This window comes from Nerophis ophidion, linkage group LG16 (assembly GCF_033978795.1).
Source record: "Nerophis ophidion isolate RoL-2023_Sa linkage group LG16, RoL_Noph_v1.0, whole genome shotgun sequence".
In the NCBI taxonomy this organism is placed as follows: domain Eukaryota; kingdom Metazoa; phylum Chordata; class Actinopteri; order Syngnathiformes; family Syngnathidae; genus Nerophis; species Nerophis ophidion.
This window is the reverse complement of record NC_084626.1, coordinates 42,361,366-42,384,144: the sequence shown is the minus strand read 5'-3', so window position 1 is coordinate 42,384,144 and position 22,779 is coordinate 42,361,366. Positions and strand designations below refer to the sequence as shown.

Genomic DNA, 22,779 nt, shown 5'->3' with positions numbered 1-22,779 from the left:
TTGTTGATAAATGGCTTTCGCTTTGCATAGTAGAGTTTTAACTTGCACTTACAGATGTAGCAACATACTGTAGTTACTGACAGTGGTTTTATGAAGTGTTCCTGAGCCTATCTGGTGATATCCTTTACACACTGATGGTCTTTTCAACTTTGCGCCTAGAACAATCCGGATGGTTCTTTTCCTCTTTGTTCCAGAGGACATAACGTCCACGGTTTCTGAATACAAATTGAAATGTGGACTCGTCAGACCACAGATCACTTTTCCACTTCGCATCAGTCCATCTTAGATGAGCTCGGCCCAGCGAAGCCGGCGGCGTTCCTGGGTGTTGTTGACAGATGGCTTTCGCTTTGCATAGTAGAGTTAACTTGCACTTACAGATGTAGCAACATACTTTAGTTACTGACAGTGGTTTTATGAAGTGTCCCTGAGCCTATGTGGTGATATCCTTTACACACTGTCTTTTCAACTTTGCGCCTATAACAATTCGGATGGTTATTTTCCTCTTTGTTCCAGAGGACATAACGTCCACAGTTTCCGAATACAATTTGAAATGTGGACTCGTCAGACCACAGAACACTTTTCCACTTTGCATCAGTCCATCTTAGATGACTTCGGGCCCAACAAAGCTGGCGGCGTTTCTGGGTGTTGTTGATAAAAGGCTTTCGCTTTGCATAGTAGAGTTTTAACTTGCACTTACAGATGTAGCAACATACTGTAGTTACTGACAGTGGTTTTATGAAGTGTTCCTGAGCCCATGTGATGATATCCTTTACACACTGATAGTCTTTTCAACTTTACGCCTAGAACAATCCGGATGGTTCTTTTCCTCTTTGTTCCAGAGGACATAACGTCCACAGTTTCCGAATACAATTTGAAATGTGGACTCGTCAGACCACAGAACACTTTTCCACTTCGCATCAGTCCATCTTAGATGAGCTCGGGCCCAGCGAAGCCGGCGGCGTTCCTGGGTGTTGTTGATAAATGGCTTTCGCTTTGCATAGTAGAGTTTTAACTTGCACTTACAGATGTAGCAACATACTGTAGTTACTGACAGTGGTTTTATGAAGTGTTCTTGAGCCCATGTGGTGATATCTTTTACACACTGTTGATCTTTTCAACTTTGCGCCTAGAACAATCCGGATGGTCCTTTTCCTCTTTGTTCCAGAGGACATAACGTCCACACTTTCCGAATACAATTTGAAACGTGGACTCGTCAGACCACAGAACACTTTTCCACTTTGCATCAGTCCATCTTAGATGAGCTCGGGCCCAGCGAAGCCGGCGGCGTTTCTGGGTGTTGTTGATAAAAGGCTTTCGCTTTGCATAGTAGAGTTTTAACTTGCACTTACAGATGTAGCGACCAACGTTCCCTCTAAGGCAGTGGTCCCCAACCTTTTTGTAGCTGCGGACCGGTCAACGCTTGATAATTTGGGTTGGTGCACTAATTGTAAGTGTATCTTGTGTTTTTTTATGTTGATTTAATAATAATAATAAAAAAAAAAACTATTAATAAAAAAATATTTTGCGGCCCAGTACCAATCGAGGCCCGGTGGTTGCGGACCACTGCTCTAAGGTACACGCCTGTGCAATTGCACACTGCTCACTTCAAATCTAGGCGGCGCACACGATCGAATAAAAAAGATAAGCGCATAACAGTGTGCACGTCTGAGTTTTGGCGTTTTTTTGCTCACACATATGACAAAATTGGAGGGAAAAATGGTAGCGACATACTGTAATTACTGAGTGTTTTTTTTCTGAAGTGTTCCTGAGCCCATGTGGTGATATCCTTTACACACCGACGGCGCTTTTTGATGCAATGTTGCGCGCAGTGATTTCTCCAGATTCCCTGAACCTTTTGATGATATTACAGATGGTGATATCGCTGAATTCCTTGCAATAGCTGGTTGAGGAAATGTCGTTCTAAAACCGTTGGACAATTGGCTGAAAAATGTGTTGAAAAAGTGGTGACCCTCGCCCCGTCCTTGTTTGTGAATGATTAGCCAATCAGATTGGGATGTTCCAAATAAGTGTTTGATGAGCATTCCTAAACTTTCTCAGTCTTTTTTGCCACTTGTGCCAGCTTTTTTCTAAAACATGATGCGGGGATTAAATTCCAAATGAGCTAATATTTGCACAAAATAACAACGTTTTCCAGTTTGTCTTTGCAGTCTATTCCATTGAATATAAGTTGAAAAGGATTTGCAGATCATCGTATTCTGGTTTTATTTAGAATTTACACAACGTGCCGACTTCACTGGCTTTGGGGTTGAAGAATGGCAAGTTGTGTCTGTTTCCAAGTGAGGTATTGTTGAGCACAGCATATATATTTAGATATAAGAAGTCCACGTACTGTACAAAGCAAACATTAACATACATATACACTCATAGAGCACCTTTGAGGCAGAGAGCTTGACACCCTGACTGTACTAAAGTGGAATATAAAATAAGGTATATTCCCACTGATGACCTCTAAACCCATGAGACACTTTATTTTACAGCAGTGGTACGTCTTTTTCCAGGTAATGAACCTAAGGTGTTCATTTTTAACCCAAACAACCATGAATTTGAACAGGAAGTAGAAATGCAAATCACATTCGAATTGAAGGAAGTAGGAATAAAATCCAATAGCGATTGACATTTTTTGTTAGTTGTATATTTTTTGTGCATCATGACTAGGGAAGGTTGTTTGCATTGGGCCATATAGGTAAACGCTCTGCAAGATCTTAGAGTATAAGTACAGTTAAGTGATCTGAAGTACTCGCAACATGTCGACTAAGCAACAGCATTAATATTGTCAGACTATTAAACCGAATTCTAATATGTGTGCATTTGTCCCATTATGCCTGTAATTTTCAATTGTTTATGCTGCATGGTCGTTTTTTTTTTAAATGTCCACAAAGTTCAGTTAGCAGGCTTTATGTGTGACCACGTCTGTTGACATTTTGTGTTAATTGTATTTTTTTTGTTTGCACCATGACTAAGGAAGCTTGTCTGCATTGGGCCATATAAGTAAATGTTGCAAAAACTCTAGGTAGAGTATAATCTAAGGTCAGAGATCTGATGTACTTTTTTTCGCACCATTACTGCGCAAACTCTTAACTAGAGTATGTCTGTTGACATTTTGTGTTAATTATATTTTTTTGTTTGCACCATGACTAAGGAAGGTTGTCTGCATTGGGTCATATAAATAAATGTTGCGCAAACTCTCGGTAGAGTATAATCTAAGGTCAGAGATCGGATGTACTTTTTTTTTGCACCATTACTACGGAAGGTTGTCCACATAAGTAAATCCTGTGCAAACTCTTAGAGTATGTATGTTGACATTTTGTATTAATTGTATTTTTTTTGTTTGCACCATGACTAAGGAAGGTTGTCTGCATTGGGCCATATAAGTTAATGTTGCGCAAACTGTAGTAAGAGTATAATCTAAGGTCAGAGATCTGATGTACTTTTTTTCGCACCATTACTACGGAAGGTTGTCCGCATTGGGCCGTATAAGTACATCCTGTGCAAACTCTTAGAGTATGTATGTTGACATTTTGTGTTAATTTTATTTTTTTTGTTTGCACCATGACTAAGGAAGGTTGTTTGCATTGGGCCATATAAGTAAATGTTGCGCACACTCTAGCAAGAGTTTAATCAAAGGTCAGACATCTGATGTACTTTTTTGTGCATCATGACTAGAGAAGGTTGTTCACATTGGGCTATATAGGTAAACGCTCTGCGGAGATCTTAGAGTATAAGTACAGTTAAGTGATCTGAAGTACTGGCAACATGTCGACTAAGCAACAGCATTAATATTGTCAGACTATTAAACGGAATGCTAATATGTGCCAAGTGTGCATTTGTCCCATCATGCATTGAAATGTAATGCCTGTAATTTTCAATTGTTTATGGTGCATGGACGTTTTTTTTTTTTAAATGTCCACAAAGTTCAGTTAGCAAGCTTTATGTGTGACCATGTCTGTTGACAATTTGTGTTAGTTGTATTTATTTTTTTTGTTTGCACCATGACTAGGGGAGGTTGTTTGCATTGGGCCATATAAGTAAATGTTGCGCAAATTCTACATTAGAGTATAATCAAAGGTCAGTGATAAGAAGTTTTTTTTTAGCACCATGACTAAGGAAGGTTGTCCGCATTGGGCCTCATAAATAAATCCTGCGCAAACTCTTAATTAGAGTATTATTAAAGGTAAGTGATCTGAAGTATGTGCATTGTCCGCGACTAAACGACTATTAAACTGAATGCCAACTCCCTTTCACGAGCCAAATTGAAGATGCTGATTTAAGGCACAATCTTTGTTAAACGTGACAAATTATTCCTGTTACTTTGCTATTTTCAATTCATCTCATTCCACTTCCTGTATTCAATCCATGCTCTGCGGTGGAACCAATTTCAATTAAAATTCTATCTTGGTAATTTTGCACCAGCCTGGTGTCAATGTCCTTGCCGAAGCAAATACAGTACACACTTGTGAAATAAAGTGTCGACATAAGCTTATCTCTTCTAACAAAGCAAATGTGCCTTAAGACAAACTGAATTCATGATACAATTTAAAATATGCATTTGGTAAAAATAAAAAATATATATAGTCCACAGCCCGAATGGAGTCCCGTGTAAGTGGGTGCTTTAAATGCTCAAGTGGGAACACACACATGTCAGAAGGTAGCACCGCACACTTATAAAAACATGGGCCGTTCTTTGGATGATAAACAAAACAAAAAAAAAAACGGTATCGTAACTGTATATTCCTGATATACAAAAAAACATTCATCAGTATTTGCACGTGAACAACAATTGGCTATGTCCCGATACAAAGAGCTAACAGAAAAATAAATCACTTTTAAAGTTAACGCTATGTACAAAAGATGAACAGAAAAAAAGAAAAAAAAAAAAATCTTAATAAATTATATTCTGAAAACAATATGTTACAAAAGTAGCGTTGATTGTGATACAAAGATGGTCCTGATAGTCGCCCGACCGCGGTTTGAGTCGGCAAAAAAAAAGGTTCTTCCGGTCCCAGCTGTCACTGAAGCATTTCGGGGGTGATGTACTTTGTCTGGCAAATATCTTTGCCGTGTAAGTGCGGGAGAAATTGCATTTCCAAATGTCTTGAGGAAACGTCGCAGGCGGGGAGGGGAGCAGAAAGTGGAAGGGAGTCGGGTAGCGTTTGTTTTCTCCAGCAACAAAAGTGCCACAGAACCCCCCCCGCTCCTTTTTTTTTATAGAAGGACTGTGACTGAGTAAACAGTGCAGGCGAAATGTGAGCTTTAAAGGCCTACTGAAACCCACTACTACCGACCACGCAGTCTGATAGTTTATATATCAATGATGAAATATTAACATTGCAACACATGCCAATACGGCCTTTTTAGTTGACTAAATTACAATTTTAAATTCCCCAGCGGAGTTTCTTGTTGAAAACGTCGCGGAATGACGACGCGTGTTTGTGACGTCTCGGGTTGTAGCGGACTTATTAGCCCAGCACCACACAGTCGTCTCTTTTCATCGCATAATTACACAGTAATTTGGTCATCTGTGTTGCTGAATCTTTTGCATTTTGTTCAATTAATAATGGAGACATCAAAGAAGAATGCTGTTGGTTACCCATCATGGAATATCCTGAAAAAAAGGCTTTAAAGTGCCTGATTTTCGCTATCTGTAAATCCACACATAGTGATGCCAATACAAACAAACATGGCGGATATAGCGACATTAGCTCGGATTCAGACTCGGATTTCAGCGGCTTAAGCGATTCAACAGATTACGCATGTATTGAAACGGGTGGTTGGAGTGTGGAGTAATTTGGACATCTGTGTTGCTGAATCTTTTGCATTTTGTTCAATTAATAATGGAGACATCAAAGAAGAATGCTGTTGGTTACCCATCATGGAATATCCCGAAAAAAGGCTTTAAAGTGCCTGATTTTCGCTATCTGTAAATCAACCTGTCCATTTACCTGTGACGTCACATAGTGATGCCAATACAAACAAACATGGCGGATATAGCGACATTAGCTCGGATTCAGACTCGGATTTCAGCGGCAAAAGCGATTCAACAGATTACGCATGTATTGAAACGAATGGTTGGAGTGTGGAGTAATTTGGACATTTGTGTTACTGAATCTTTTGCATTTTGTTCAATTAATAATGGAGACATCAAAGAAGAATGGTGTTGGTTACCCATCAAGGAATATCCCGAAAAAAGGCTTTAAAGTGCCTGATTTTCGCTATCTGTAAATCCAGCCGTCCATTTTCCTGTGACGTCACATAGTGATGCCAATACAAACAAACATGGCGGATATAGCGACATTAGCTCGGATTCAGACTCAGATTTCAGCGGCTTAAGCGATTCAACAGATTACGCATGTATTGAAACGGATGGTTGGAGTGTGGAGTAATTTGGACATCTGTGTTGCTGAATCTTTTGCATTTTGTTCAATTAATAATGGAGACATCAAAGAAGAATGCTGTTGGTGGAAAGCGGTGTATTGCAGCTGCCTTTAGCAACCGAGATTTCTTTGTTTGTTGTGAAGCTTTAACACAGAGCGGTCAAGCGAACATGTTTCTCTACGTCAACCAGCAAGTTTTTGCCCGGGAAAATTGTGATATAAAAGGGGAACATTATAACAATTTCAGAAGGGTTAAAACCAATTAAAATCAGTTCCCAGTGGCTAATTTTATTTTTAGAATTTTTTTTCCAAATTAAATGTGTCTAATAACATCTGAAACGCTTTTTTTTTTTTTTTGTGCTTCACTAACTTTCCTTATCCACGAATCTTTCATCCTCGCTCAAATTAATGGGGAAATTATCGCTTACTCGGTCCGAATCGCTCTCGCTGCTGGTGGCCATGATTGTAAACAATGTTCAGATGTGAGGAGCTCCACAACCCGTGACGTGACGCGCACATCGTCTGCTACTTCCGGTACAGGCAAGGCTTTTTTACCAAAAGTTGCGAACTTTATCGTCGATGTTCTCTACTAGATCCTTTCAGCAAAAATATGGCAATATCTCAAAATGATCAAGTATGACACAGAATGGACCTGCTATCCCCATTTAAATAAGAAAATCTCATTTCAGTAGGCCTTTAATAAAATAAGCAGATAGGGGATCTTCCAGAATTGTCTTAGTAAATGTGTCTAATTACATCTGCCGCATTTTTTTTTGTTTTTGTGCTTCACTCTAACTTTCCTCATCCACAAATCTTTCATCCTCGCTCGAATTAAAGGGGAAATCTTCGCTTTCTCGGTCCGAATCGCTCTCGCTGCTGGTGGCCATGATTGTAAACAATGTTCAGATGTGAGGAGCTCCACAACCCGTGACGTCACGCACACATCGTCTGCTACTTCCGGTACAGGCAAGGTTTTTTTATTAGCGACCAAAAGTTGCGAACTTTATCGTCGATGTTCTCTACTAAATCCTTTCAGCAAAAATATGGCAATATCTCGAAATGATCAAGTATGACACATAGAATGGAGCTGCTATCCCCGTTTAAATAAGAAAATCTCATTTCAGTAGCCCTTTAAAAAAATAAGCAGATAGGGGATCTTCCAGAATTGTCCTCGTAAATGTGTCTAATTAGATCTGAAACGGTCCCACTGCCGCCGCTTTTTCTTTTTTTTTTGTGCTTCACTCTAACTTTCCTCATCCACAAATCTTTCATCCTCGCTCAAATTAATGGGGAAATCGTCGCTTTCTCGGTCCGAATCGCTCTCGCTGCTGGTGGCCATGATTGTAAACAATGTTCAGATGTGAGGAGCTCCACAACCCGTGACGTCACGCGCACATCGCTTGCTACTTCCGGTACAGGCAAGGCTTTTTTATTAGCGACCAAAAGTTGCGAACTTTATCGTGGATGTTCTCTACTAAATCCTTTCAGCAAAAATATGGCAATATCTCGAAATGATCAAGTATGACACATAGAATGGACCTGCTATCCCCGTTTAAATAAGAAAATCTCATTTCAGTAGGCCTTTAAAAAAATAAGCAGATAGGGGATCTTCCAGAATTGTCTTAGTAAATGTGTCTAATTAGATCTGAAACGGTCCCACTGCCGCCGCCTTTTCTTTTTTTTTTGTGCTTCACTCTAACTTTCCTCATCCACGAATTTTTCATCCTCGCTCAAATTAATGGGGAAATCGTCGCTTTCTCGGTCCGAATCGCTCTCGTTGCTGGTGCCCATGATTGTAAACAATGCTCAGATGTGAGGAGCTCCACAACCCGTGACGTCACGCGCACTTCCGGTACAGGCAAGGTTTTTTTTATCAGCACCAAAAGTTGCGAACTTTATCGTGGATGTTCTCTACTGAATCCTTTCAGCAAAAATATGGCAATACCGCGAAATGATCAAGTATGACACATAGAATGGACCTGCTATCCCCGTTTAAATAAGAAAATCTCATTTCAGTAGGCCTTTAAAAAATTAAGCAGATAGGCGATCTTCCAGACCTGTCCTAGTAAATGTGTCTAATTAGATCTGAAACGGTCCCACTGCCGCCGCCTTTTCTTTTTTTTTGTGCTTCACTCTAACTTTCCTCATCCACGAATCTTTCATCCTCGCTCAAATTAATGGGGAAATTGTCACTTTCTTGATCCGAATCGCTCTTGCTGCTGGTGGCCATGATTTTAAACAATGTTCAGATGTGAGGAGCTCCACAACCCGTGACGTCACGCGCACTTCCGGTACAGGCAAGGCTTTTTTATTAGCGACCAAAAGTTGCGAACTTTATCGCGGATGTTCTCTACTAAATCCTTTCAGCAAAAATATGGCAATACCTCGAAATGATCAAGTATGACACATAGAATGGACCTGCTATCCCCGTTTAAATAAGAACATTTAATTTCAGTAGGCCTTTAATAAAATAAGCAGATAGGGGATCTTCCAGAATTGTCCTAGTAAATGTGTCTAATTAGATCTGCCTGGAGCCGTCGTTTTTTTTCTTTTTTTGTGCTTCACTCTAACTTTCCTCATCCACGAATCTTTCATCCTCGCTCAAATTAATGGGGAAATTGTCGCTTTCTTGATCCGAATTGCTCTTGCTGCTGGTGGCCATGATTATAAACAATGTTCAGATGTGAGGAGCTCCACAACCCGTGACGTCACGCGCACATCGTCTGCTACTTCCGGTACAGGCAAGGTTTTTTTTATTAGCGACCAAAAGTTGCGAATTTTATCGTCGATGTTCTCTACTAAATCCTTTCAGCAAAAATATGGCAATATCGCGAAATGATCAAGTATGACACATAGAATGGACCTGCTATCCCCGTTTAAATAAAAAAATCTAATTTCAGTAGGCCTTTAAAAAAAAAAAAAAAAGTACTTTTTATGAGCGTACCGAGCTCCATGGGTCTGTGCTCCAGTGGGGACTAGACGGGCATGGCTGAGTATTGCACTGCTCCCGATCCGGCGGCTTGTCGTGGATCTCGCAGCTCAGATCGTTGAAACGCTCGCCGTTTGGACGTTGACACACCACCAGCCTCGTCTTTATCCCGCCTCCGCATGGCTTGGTGCACTGAGGACAGCAGGAGGACAGTTCACATAAAAAAAAAAAAAAAATCATTCAAAAAAAAAAACATGAACGCTATCCCGTGGGAAACACAAAGAATGTGAAATTGAGCTTCAGGTGGATTTCAGCGCCCCTCTTTTTTTTCTCATGCAACCTTCACAAACAGTCAAAGTAATTATCCAAACATTATCCAAAGTTTGGTTTTCCCACTGGCCCCTTTTAACACCAGTAAAGCTGGTGTCTGTCTGCCTTACCTCTCCCCAGTTGCCATAGATCCACTGCGGACACGGCCCCGACTCACAGGATCGCTGCTCACTGGGCCGGGTGCGATCCTCGCAGCTGTTGGCAGGGTAGCCGTTCTCGTCCTGGCACACAACCACTCGCCGCTGGAAGCCTCCCGCGCACGTGCTGGAGCACTGTTGTCGGAGAGAGAGAGAGATCGGTTCTCACAGTAGTCCTGGTCAAAAGTTTACATACATTTGGAAAGAACATAAAGTCATGGCTGACTTAGGATCGGATCGGATAGGTCTTTATTGTCATTGCACAAGTACAACCAAACTTTGTTTTCAGCACAAACCTGTTCAAAAATTAGACGGACGGGTATCAAACTCACAATTTTAAACGGAACAAAGCCGAGGGCCGAGTTTGAACAAATTAACCTTTTAATAGGGACCCAAACAAGTTTTGCATTAAATATTGAACAAGCTTGCGATGAGGTAGCGACTTGTCCAGGGTGTACCCCGCCTTCTGCCCGATTGTAGCTGAGATAGGCGCCAGCGCCCCCCGCGACCGCTAAAAGGGAATAAGCGGTAGAAAAATGGATGGATGGATATTGAACAAGCAAGGCTTATATAAGTGAAGTGAATTATATTTATATAGCGCTTTTCTCTAGTGACTCAAAGCGCTTTACATAGTGAAACCCAATATCTAAGTTACATTTAAACCAGTGTGGGTGGCACTGGGAGCAGGCGGGTAAAGTGTCTTGCCCAAGGACACAACGGCAGTAACTAGTGAATTGTGAATTATATTTTATATAGCACTTTTCTCTAGTGACTCAAAGCGCTTTACATAGTGAAACCCAATATCTAAGTTACATTTAAACCAGTGTGGGTGGCACTGGGAGCAGGTGGGTAAAGTGTCTTGCCCAAGGACACAACGGCAGTGACTAGGATGGCGGAAGCAGGAATCGAACCCGCAACCCTCAAGTTGCTGGCACGGCCGCTCTACCAACCGAGATACACCGCCCCATAACTTTAGGGACATGCAAAATCCAGGTTCAAATAATAATAATAATAAGAAAAATATCAATGGCATATCAAATGAAATTTGAATAAAAATGTTATGCCTTTTTTTCTATTTGCAATCTTCTGAGGTAAATATCCTTTTAATAGGGACCCAAACAAGTTTTGCATTAAATATTGAACAAGCAAGGCTTATATAAGGGAAGTGAAGTGAATTATATTTATATAGCGCTTTTCTCTAGTGACTCAAAGCGCTTTACATAGTGACACCCAAAATCTAAGTTACATTTAAACCAGTGTGAGCGGCACTGGGGGAAAAGGGTAAAGTGTCTTGCCCAAGGACACAACGGCAGTGACTAGGATGGCAGAAGCAGGAATCGAACCCGCAACCCTCAAGTTGCTGGCACGGCCGCTCTACCAACCGAGCTACACCGCCCCATAACTTTAGGGACATGCAAAATCCAGGTTCAAATAATAATAATAATAAAAAAAATATCAATGGCATATCAAATGATATTTGAATAAAAATGTTATGCCTTTTTTTCTATTTGCAATCTTCTGAGGTAAATATCCTTTTAATAGGGACCCAAACAAGTTTTGCATTAAATATTGAACAAGCAAGGCTTATATAAGTGAAGTGAAGTGAATTATATTTATATAGCGCTTTTCTCTAGTGACTCAAAGCGCTTTACAGAGTGAAACCCAATATCTAAGTTACATTTAAACCAGTGTGGGTGCCACTGGGGAGCAGGTGGGTAAAGTGTCTTGCCCAAGGACACAACGGCAGTGACTAGGATGGCGGAAGCGGGAATCGAACCTGCAACCCTCAAGTTGCTGGCACGGCCGCTCTACCAACCGAGCTACACCGCCCCATAACTTTAGGGACATGCAAAATCCAGGTTCAAATAATAATAATAATAATAATAAAAAAAATATCAATGGGATATCAAATAAAATTTAAATAAAAATGTTATGCCTTTTTTTCTATTTGCAATCTTCTGAGGTAAATATCACATTTTTTCATAATACATTTGAAAATAAAACAACAATAACGAATGAACCAAACATTCAAGCCTTGAAGTAGGAAGAGAAAAGGCATGAATAAAACGTTAATTATTGGTCAGTTTGCAGGAAGTTTCCCGGAAGAGTTAGTGCTGCAAGGGGAGTCTGGGGATTTGTTCTGTTGTGTTACGGTGCGGATGTTCACCCGAAATGTGTTTGTCATTTGGGGCGGCATGGCGTAGTGGGTAGAGCGGCCGTGCCAGAAACCTGAGGGTTGCGGGTTCGCTTCCCACCTATTGACATCAAAGTCGCTGCCATTTCACCCTTTTCCCCGGTGCAGCTCACACTGGTGAATGAATGATGAATGAATGGTTGGTGGTGGTCGGAGGGGCCGTCGTCGCAAACTGGCAGCCACACTTCCGTCAGTCTACCCCAGGGCAGCTGTGGCTACAGATGTAGCTTACCACCACCAGGTGTGAATGAATGATGGGTTCCCACTTCTCTGTGAGCGCTTTGAGTATATAACAATAGAAAATCGCGATATAAATCTAATCCATTATTATTATTATTCTTGTTTGGTGTGGGTTCACAGTGTGGCGCATATTTGTAACAGTGCTAAAGTTGTTTATACGGCCACCCTCAGTGTGACCTGTATGGCTGTTGACCAAGTATGTGTTGCATTCACTTGTGTGTGTAAAAGCCACAAATATTATGTGACACGCTGTTAGTATGGAAGAAAAGCGGACGTGATGACAGGTTGTAGAGAACGCTTTAAGGCGGGGCCTTAAATGCACGCCCCCAATATAGTTGTCCAGGTGGAAAATCGGTAGAAATTTGGGAGAATGGTTGCCCCGGGAGATTAGGAGGGTTGGCAAGTATGAGTATTATCGGTGAATGCGGTGTTACAGCGGCACCGATGCTGTATAACACCGGCGGGCCAGCTCTAATGCTAAATTGATATTGCCTCAAGGGCCAAATTAAATTACACGGCGGGCCAGTTGTGGCCCGCGGGCCAGAGTTTGACACCCATGGTGTACAGGGTTACAGAACAAGAACGCTGATGGGTCCCGCATAAGGCGCCCCGTAAAAGATGGGGAAAAGGTCAACGCTGGGAAAAGGATGAGTAAAAAAATACAATCTAGACTGGGCTTCTAAGGGCGCCCAGTCTGGAGTGGGAAAGAAAAAATCCATAGCAAAGCACATATACAATGGGGCAAAAAAGTATTTAGTCAGCCACTGGTATTTTATTTATCTTTTCACTGTGATTACTCAAAAGTAATAAAGAATTAAAATCAATGGTGTCCTGCATTATTGATTTTCGGGCTCAAATTACTAAATACTGCATATTTCAGTTTTACTATGAAAAAAACAAAAGATGTTTTTGACAGAAAAACCATAAAACCTTTTATTTTTATTTTTTTGATAAAGGGCGGTATAGCTCGGTTGGTAGAGCGGCTGTGTCAGCAACTTGAGGGTTGCAGGTTCGACCCCCGTTTCCGCCATCCTACTCACTGCCGTTGTGTCCTTGGGCAAGACACTTTACCCACCTGCTCCCAGTGCCACCCACACTGGTTTAAATGTAACTTAGATATTGGGTTTCACTATGTAAAGCGCTTTGAGTCACTAGAGAAAAGCGCTATACAAATATAATTCACAATTCACTTAAAGTTGATATAGAGATTTACTGTAAGCGTGAAATAAAAAATAATAATAAAAATGCGACTTATTTTTAACATTTTAATAATTGAAACTCTTTATGGTCCCCGAAAACCCCTAAATGTAAAATACATTTTAAAAATCCATATATTCTGTTATGGTTTGAAAATGAAAAATATCAAAATGGCCGCCGCATGCTTTAAATTCTCCGTGTGCGGCCCTCAGTGGAAAAAGTTTGGACACCCCTGCAGTAAGGTAAAGCTACAGTGGGGCAAAAAAGTATTTAGTCAGCCAGAGATTGTGCAAGTTCTCCCACTTCAAATGATGACAGAGGTCTGTAATTTTCATCATAGGTACACTTCAACTGTGAGAGACAGAATGTGAAAAAAAAATCCAGGAATTCACATTGTAGGAATTTTAAACAATTTATTTGTAAATTATGGTGGAAAATAAGTATTTGGTCAACCATTCACTGATGGAAGGAGGTTTTGGCTCAAAATCATTCATTCTTTCCTTAACACGGATCAATCGTCCTGTCCCCTTAGCAGAAAAACAGCCCCAAAGCATGATGTTTCCACCCCTATGCTTCACAGTAGGTATGGTGTTCTTGGGATGCAACTCAGTATTCTGCTTCTTCCAAACACCACGAGTTGAGTTTATACCTAAATGGATAAATGGATGATACAGCAGAGGATTGGGAGAATGTCATGTGGTCAGTTAAAACCAAAATACAACTCAACTCGTCGTGTTTGGAGGAAGAAAAATACTGAGTTGCATCCCAAGAACACCATACCTACTGTGAAGCATGGGGGTGGAAACATCATGCTTTGGGGCTGTTTTTCTGCTAAGGGGATAGGACGATTGATCCGTGTTAAGGAAAGAATGAATCGTGAGATTTCTAGCCAAAACCTCCTTCCATCAGTGAGAGCTTTGAATGGTTGACCAAATACTTATTTTCCAACATAATTTACAAACAAATTCTTTAAAATTCCTACAATGTGAATTCCTGGATTTTTTTTTCACATTCTGTCTCTCACAGTTGAAGTGTACCTATGATGAAAATTACAGACCTCTGTCATCATTTTAAGTGGGAGAACTTGCACAATTGCTGGCTGACTAAATACTTTTTTGCCCCACTGTACATTTGTAAAGAACATAATGTCATGGCTGTCTTGAGTTTCCAAGCAATATGTTTGGAGGAGGAAAGATGAGGCCTTTAATCCCAGGAACACCATTCCTACCGTCAAGCACAGTGGTGGTAGTATTATGCTCTGGGCCTGTTTGGCTGCCAATGGAACTGGTGCTTTACAGAGAGTAAATGGGACAATGAAAAAAGGAGGATGTGGAGAGGCGGAGCAGGGCACGCTGGAGCCCGGCCCAAGATGGCGGCGAGGAGGCGGAGAATGCGGCCGAGCGGAGAGGCGGGGCGTGCCGCGAGCGATGCCGCAGTCATGTGCAGGTGTGTGGATCGCGCACCAGAACAAAATTAACTTATCTCTTCACGATGTATAAAAGGGGAGAAGGAGGAAAGATCAGGGCAGAAGGAGGAGGAGAGCCCGCAGCAGCGATTGAGGAGCAGAAACGAAGAGCAGACAAGGACGACGACGGCGGCTGAAAAGCGGACAGTGGGCAAGTAGTGGAGAGGAGCAGCTGAAAAGCAATCCGACCTGAAGACAAAGCTTTATTTGAAAACTCAGAAAACACTTGGCCCCCCAAGTATAAACCGTAATGACCAGCTTTCAAGTACAGTAGCGCAGTAGGCCTAAGTATACCATATATTTTGGACTATAAGGCGCACTTAAGACCCTTTCGTTTTCTCAAAACTCGACAGTGCGCCTTGCAACCCGGTGCGCCTCATTTACGGGATAATTATGCTTGTGCTTACCGACCTCGAAGCAATTTTATTTGGTACATGGTGAAATGATAAGTAGATGGCAGTCACACATAAGAGATACATTTAGACTGCAATATAATGGCGATGACATTACGGACCTTTGATTCCTCAGGCGGTACTGCATCAAAAACCGACATCAGCGTGTAAAGGATATCACCACACGGGCTCAGGAACACTTCAGAAAACCACTGTCAGTAACTGCAGTTGGTTTCTACATCTGTAAGTGCAAGTTAAAACTCTGCGAAAGCCATCTATCGACAACACCCAGAAACGCCGCTGGCTTCGCTGGGGCCGAGCTCATCTAAGATGGACTGATGCGAAGTGGAAAAGTGTTCTGTGGTCTGACGAGTCCACATTTCAATTTTTGGGGGGAAACTGTGGATGTTGTGTTCTCTGGATCAAAGAGGAAAAGAACAATCCGGATTGTTCTAGGCGCAAAGATGAAAAGCCAGCATCTGTGATGGTATGGGGGTATATTAGTGCCCAAGGCATGGGTAACTTACACATCTGTGAAGGCACCATTAATGCTGAATGGTCCATACAGGTTTTGGAGCAACTTATGTTGTCATCCAAGCAAGGTTATCATGGACGCCCCTGCTTATTTCAGCAAGACAATGCCAAGCCACGTGTTACAACAGCATGGTTTAGTAGTAAAAGAGTGCGGGTACTTTCCTGGCCCGCCTGCAGTCCAGACCCGTCTCCCATGGAAAATGTGTGGCGCATTATGAAGCGTAAAATACGACAACAAGACCCCGGACTGTTGAACGACTGAAGCTCTACATAAAACAAGAATGGGAAAGAATTCCATTTTTAAAGCTTCAACAATTAATTTCCTCAGTTCCCAAACGTTTTTTGAGTGTTGTTAAAGGAAAAGGTGATGTAACACAGTGGTAAACATGCCCTTTCCCAACTACTTTGGCACGTGTTGCAGCCATGAAATTCTAAGTTAATTATTATTTGCAAAAAAAGTTTGAACATCAAATATCTTGTCTTTGTAGTGCATTCAACTGAATATGGGTTGAAAAGGATTTGCAAATCATTGTATTTTGTTTATATTTACATCTAACACAAATTCCCAACTCATATGGAAACAGGGTTTGTATGTTTATATATCCATTCATACATTATATTACTTTATTTTTACGTAAAAACAAATTTTCAAGACTTCCTTTGTTTTCACTCCATCGACCTGTGTCGGGGTGGTTTAGCTCGGTTGGTAGAGTGGCCGTGCCAGCAACTTGAGGGTTGCAGGTTCGATTCCCGCTTCTGCTAACCTAGTCACTGCCGTTGTGTCCTTGGGCAAGACACTTTTGCTAGACTTTTGACAAGAACAAGAACGTTTGATCACATTACGCCTGTACTGGCTCACCTGCACTGGCTTCCTGTGCACTTAAGATGTGACTTTAAGGTTTTACTACTTACGTATAAAATACTACACGGTCTAGCTCCATCCTATCTTGCCGATTGTATTGTACCATATGTCCCGGCAAGAAATCTGCGTTCAAAGGACTCCGGCTTATTAGTGATTCCTAGAGCCCAAAAAAAGTCTGCGGGCTATAGAGCGTTTTCCGTTCGGGCTCCAGTACTCTGGAATGCCCTCCCGGTAACAGTTCGAGATGCTTCATCAGTAGAAGCATTTAAGTCTCACCTTAAAACTCATCTGTATACTCTAGCCTTTAAATAGACCTCCTTTTTAGACCAGTTGATCTGCCGCTTCTTTTCTTTCTCCTATGTCCCCCCCTCCCTTGTGGAGGGGGTCCGGTCCGATGACCATGGATGAAGTACTGGCTGTCCAGAGTCGAGACCCAGGATGGACCGCTCGCCTGTATCGGTTGGGGACATCTCTACGCTGCTGATCCGCCTCCGCTTGAGATGGTTTCCTGTGGACGGGACTCTCGCTGCTGTCTTGGATCCGCTTTGAACTGAACTCTCGCGGCTGTGTTGGAGCCACTATGGATTGAACTTTCACAGTATCATGTTAGACGCGCTCGACATCCATTGCTTTCGGTCCCCTAGAGGGGGGGGGGGGGGGGGGGGGGGTTGCCCACATCTGAGGTCCTCTCCAAGGTTTCTCATAGTCAGCATTGTCACTGGCGTCCCACTGGGTGTGAGTTTTCCTTGCCCTTTTGTGGGTTCTTCCGAGGATGTCGTAGTCGTAACGATTTGTGCAGTCCTTTGAGACATTTGTGATTTGGGGCTATATAAATAAACATTGATTGATTGATTGATTGATTGACACTTTACCCACCTGCTCCCAGTGCCACCCACACTGGTTTGAATGCAACTTAGATATTGGGTTTCACTATGCAAAGCGCTTTGAGTCACTAGAGAAAAAGCGCTATATAAATATAATTCACTTCACACTTCACAATGAAGTCTTTGCGCGTTTATACTGGAGTCTGATAAAGATCACATCCTCTGTAATCTAAACAGTCATCTGGAGAAAAAAATCTGATTTTGTCTACTTTGGCCTGCAGTGTAAAACCTAGCCTAGGACTTCCGTTCATTTCCAAGGAGTCTGCTTGACTCACCGCGCCCCAAGGTCCAGTCCGCCATTGGTGGGATTGGCTCTGAGGGATGAGGTTCCTGGCACTGCTGTTCGGCGAGGATGGGAAGGGTCTGTACTCGCTGGACTGGGACGGGCATTGAGACATGGCGCAGTCCTGCTCCGTGCTGGGCCGGTCGTCGGGGTCACACTCGCTGGCGTTCACCTCCTGGTCGCCGTAGTTGACGCAGACCACTTGGCGGGTGGTCTTACCCTGACCACAGGTTACTGAACACTGGAAAGCAAATTGAGATAACATATTAATGACATTGTTGAGTATGAAGGTATTTATCAAAGGAATTGAATCCTGGGATTTTTGTGGCTCTTTTTTGATGACATCATGCACCAAAGGTTACAGTAGCTGCTACCATACTTGCCAACACTCCCGGATTTTCCGGAAGACTCCGATAATTCAGCGCCTCTCCCGAAAACCTCCCGGGACAAATTTATTAGCGAAAATCTCCCGAAATTAAGGCGGAGCTGGAGGCCACGCCCCCTCCAGCTCCATGCGGACCCGAGTGACGTGTTTCTGCCCAATGACGTTATATAACTGTAGAATGATCGAGGGCGATTATTACTTGAACACTGATTTAAAATTGCCAGGAAAGAAGAGGAAGGAATTTAAAAGGTAAAAAGGTATATGTGTTTAAAAATCCTAAAATCATTTTTAAGGTTGTATTTTTCCTCTAAAATTGTCTTTCTGAAAGTTGTAAGAAGCAAAGTAAAAACAATTAATGAATCTATTTGAACAAGTGAAGACCAAGTCTTTAAAATAAAATACATTTTGAAGCATAGCTAATCTTCAATTTCGACTCTTTAAAATTCAAAATTCAACCGGAAAAAATTAAAAGAAAGGTTTTTTTGTAGAGAATAAATGATGAAAAAAACCACTTAGTTGAACGGTTTAAAAGAGGAGAAAAAATGGAAGAAATTAAAATTGAATTATTATCTTCAATTTCGACTCTTTAAAATTCAAAAATTCAACCGAAAAAAATGAAAAGAAAAACTAGCTAATTTGAATCTTTTTGAAAAAAATAAAAAAAATAATTTATGAAACATCATTAGTAATTTTTCCTGATTAAGATTAATTTTCGAATTTTGATGACATGTTTTAAATAGGTTAAAATCCAATCTGCACTTTTTTAGAATATATAACAAATTGGACCAAGCTACATTTTTAACAAAGACAAATCATTATTTCGGCTAGATTTTTCCAGAACAAAAATTTTAAAACAAATTCAAAATACTTTGAAATAAGATTTACATTTGACTCTACAGATTTTTCTACATTTGGCAGAATTTTGGGGGGAATTTTAATCATAATCAGATTGAAGAAATATTTCACAAATATTCTTCGTCGAAAAAACAGAAGCTAAAATTAAGAATTACATTAAAATGTATTTATTCTTTGCAATAAAAAAAATACTTGAACATTAATTTAAATTGTCAGGAAAGAAGAGGAAGGAATTTAAAAATCCTAAAATCATTTTTAAGGTTGTATCTTTTCTCTAAAATTGTCTTTCGGAAAGTTATAAGAAGCAAAGTAAAAACAATTAATGAATCTATTTAAACAAGTGAAGACCAAGTCTTTAAAATATTTTCTCGGATTTTCAAATTCTATTTGAGTTTTGTCTCTCTTAGAATTAAAAACGTCGAGCAAAGCGAGACCAGCTTGCTGGTAAATAAATACAATTTAAAAAAATAGAGGCAGCTCACTGGTAAGTGCTGCTATTTGAGCTAATTTTTAGAACAGGCCAGCGGGCGACTCATCTGGTCCTTACGGGCGACCTGGTGCCACACAACAAGGAGACGGAGCGGAAGAACGAGGAAGATACAGCATGTTCAGCATGGTTAGAAAAAAAGTGACAGAGAATAGAACAAGGATGGACAATTCAACCCTTAACTCAACAATGAGTAGATGAGTGTTAAGTGCTGCTATTTGAGCTATTTTTAGAACAGGCCAGCGGGCGACTCATCTGGTCCTTATGGGCGATCTGCTGTCCACGGGCACCGTGTTGGTGACCCCTGTTCGCCATTAATAATAGTTGTATGATTCCATTATTTATCACAGTGGTTCTCAAACTTTTTTCAGTGATGTACCCCCTGTGGACATTTTTTTAATTCAAGAACCCCCTAATAAGAGCAAAGCATTTTTGGTTGAAAAAAAGAGATAAAGAAGTAAAATACAGCACTATGTCATCAGTTTCTGATTTATTAAATTGTATAACAGTGCAAAATATTGCTCATTTGTAGTGGTCTTTCTTGAACTATTTGGAAAAAAAGATATAAAAATAACTAAAAATGTATTGAAAAATAAACAAGTGATTCAATTATAAATAACGATTTCTACACATAGAAGTAATCAACTTAAAGTGCCCTCTTTGGGGATTGTAATAGAGATCCATCTGGATTCATCAACTTCATTCTAAACTTTTCTTCACAAAAAAATTAATCTTTAACATCAATATTTATGGAACATGTCCACAAAAAAATCTAGCTGTCAACACTGAATATAGCAGCGTTGTTGCATTTTTTTTCTCACAGTTTATGAACTTAAATTCATATTTTGTTGAAGTAATATTCAATAAATATTAGGGGTGTAACGGTACGTGTATTCGTATCGAACCGTTTCGGTACGGGCGTATCGAACGAGTTCGGAAGCAGAAGTCTTCACAAGCTGCTCTGCTTTCTGCCTCTGTCTCGGCCTCATTGTCCCGCCCACACAGCCATCTGATTGGTTACATACAAAGCCGATCAGCAGTGCGTATTCAGACTTCAGAACGATGTAGTCAACGCTTCAGCATCGAGCAGAGATATTCGTTTAGCATGTGAGCAGCGGACTCTACCCAAATTCTACTAAACACTTCCCAGTCACAACTATTACAAACATCACTATGAGCCCGTTGACCTTCTAGAAACTTAAACTGCAGCTCAGCTCTCTCACAGTATAGGCTTGAGGTGATGGCTAATTAGCTTTTAGAGCAGGGGTCGGGAAGCATTTTGGCTGAGAGAGCCATGAAAGCCAAATATTTCAAAATGTATTTCCGTGAGAGTCATATCATATTTTTTTAACACTGAATACAACTAAATGCGTGCATTTTTAAGTAAGACCAACATTTTTAGAGTATAATAAGTCTCTTATTCTTTTTAATAACATTGTTATTCTGAAGCTAACCAATAATAAATAAAATGTCATGTCTGTTGATCATGTTTTTGTTTGGCCATGTGCTGTTTGTCCTTTGGACTCTTTAAGTTCCTGTTTTTTTCCACTCCCTTGTCCGGTTTCCTTGGTTACTCATTTTGTCCACCTGTCTCTGGTGGACAAAACCCCTTCTCACCTGCTTCCCGAGCACTAATCAGAGGCAGTATTTAAGCTCGTCTTTGCCAGTCAGTCGCCCTGTGCTGACTTGTTTCATGCCTTGCTATAGTTTCGTGCTTCATGCCATGCCAAGTAAGTTTTGTTTGATTTACGTTCTTAGTCTGTTTATGCGTTAGCTTTGTTCTTTAGCCCAAGTTGTGCCTCCGCTGTGAGCGATTTTTGTTTGTATATTTTTTTCGTTCAAATTAAATCATGTTTTTACCTAAATGCCATGTCCCGAGTAGTCCGTCCGCCTTCCTGGGAGAACGACCCCCCCCCCATCGTGACATAAAATACTTCTTACCATTAATGCGACTTCTTGAACAGGTGCGGTAGAAAACGGATGGAGGGATATAAATGCATGAGAATGTTTTATGTTTTGCACGTTATTTTTAGCACTGTGATTACCAGCGAAATTATTCATAATTATCGCGTTGAGCAATGTCAGCTAAGATTTATCAGAGAGCCAGATGCAGTCATCAAAAGAGCCACATCTGGCTCTAGAGCCATGGGTTCCCTACCCCTGTTTTAGCGTAACGTTAGCTCATTTTGCTGTGTGTGTGTGTGTTAGGGGCAGCAAAGCCCTGTCTGTCTGTTATTTCATTGAATTCTATTGTGTTTAGGGATGAATAGTCTCTCCTATTGCAATTGTACTACTTTTTCAGCTATAGTTACGTGAATCATTAGTAATGTAGCAGCCTAGTTTTGAATAGCAGGGTCCTTGCTATCACATGTTGATAAAAATACAACATTTACATAATAAAAGTCAACTACAGGCTTCCCAAATGCTGTAATAAATTAAGCATGATGAGTTGACTTGAAACTGTTTAATGTTGCACTTTTTATATGTAGAAAAAAGTTTTTTTTCATTTTATTTAATCAAAGCAACAACTCGGGGCAGTTTAATGTGGATTAACGTGGGCAGAATTATTATAGGTTTTCCAATGTTAAAAGGATATAGCCATTGTTTACAAATTTGGTAAATAAATAACCCAAAAATGTATATTTTGTTGTTTTCTTACTGTACCGAAAATGAACCGAACCGTGACCTCTGAACCGAGGTACGTACCGAACCGAAATTTTTGTGTACCGTTACATCCCTAATAAATACATTTATTAAGGATTTTTTTGCTATTTTTACAATATTACAAAAAAATCTCACGTACACCCAAAAATGTATATTTTGTTGTTTTCTTCCTGTACCGAAAATGAACCGAACCGGGACCTCTGAACCGAACCAAAATTTTTGTGTACCGTTACACCCCTAATAAACACATTTATTAAGGATTTTGTTGCTATTTTTAGAATATTACAAAAACTCACGTACACCCAAAAATTTATATTTTGTCGTTTTCTTACTGTACCGAAAATGAACCGAACCGTGACCTCTGAACCGAGGTACGTACCGAACCGAAATTTTTGTGTACCGTTACACCCCTAATAAATACATTTATTAAGGATTTTGTTGCTATTTTTGGAATATTACAAAAAAATCTCACATACACCCAAAAATGTATATTTTGTTGTTTTCTTCCTGTACCGAAAATGAACCGAACCGTGACCTCTGAACCGAACC

At 40.6% G+C, this 22,779-nt stretch overlaps 1 protein-coding gene across 1 annotated transcript in view; it reads right to left on the bottom strand.

Annotated features, from left to right (window-relative positions):
* Nucleotides 1-2,198: 2,198 nt before the first annotated feature.
* Nucleotides 2,199-22,779, bottom strand: part of adamts9 (ADAM metallopeptidase with thrombospondin type 1 motif, 9) — a 153,952-nt gene continuing 133,371 nt past the window's right edge. The window contains exons 26-28 of the mRNA XM_061875256.1: nucleotides 17,832-18,080; nucleotides 9,762-9,923; nucleotides 2,199-9,513 (exon numbers count right to left, since the gene is read on the bottom strand). Coding sequence (XP_061731240.1) covers nucleotides 9,325-9,513; nucleotides 9,762-9,923; nucleotides 17,832-18,080 — 600 coding nt within the window. The 3' untranslated portion in view covers nucleotides 2,199-9,324. The remainder of the gene's footprint in view (nucleotides 9,514-9,761; nucleotides 9,924-17,831; nucleotides 18,081-22,779) is intronic.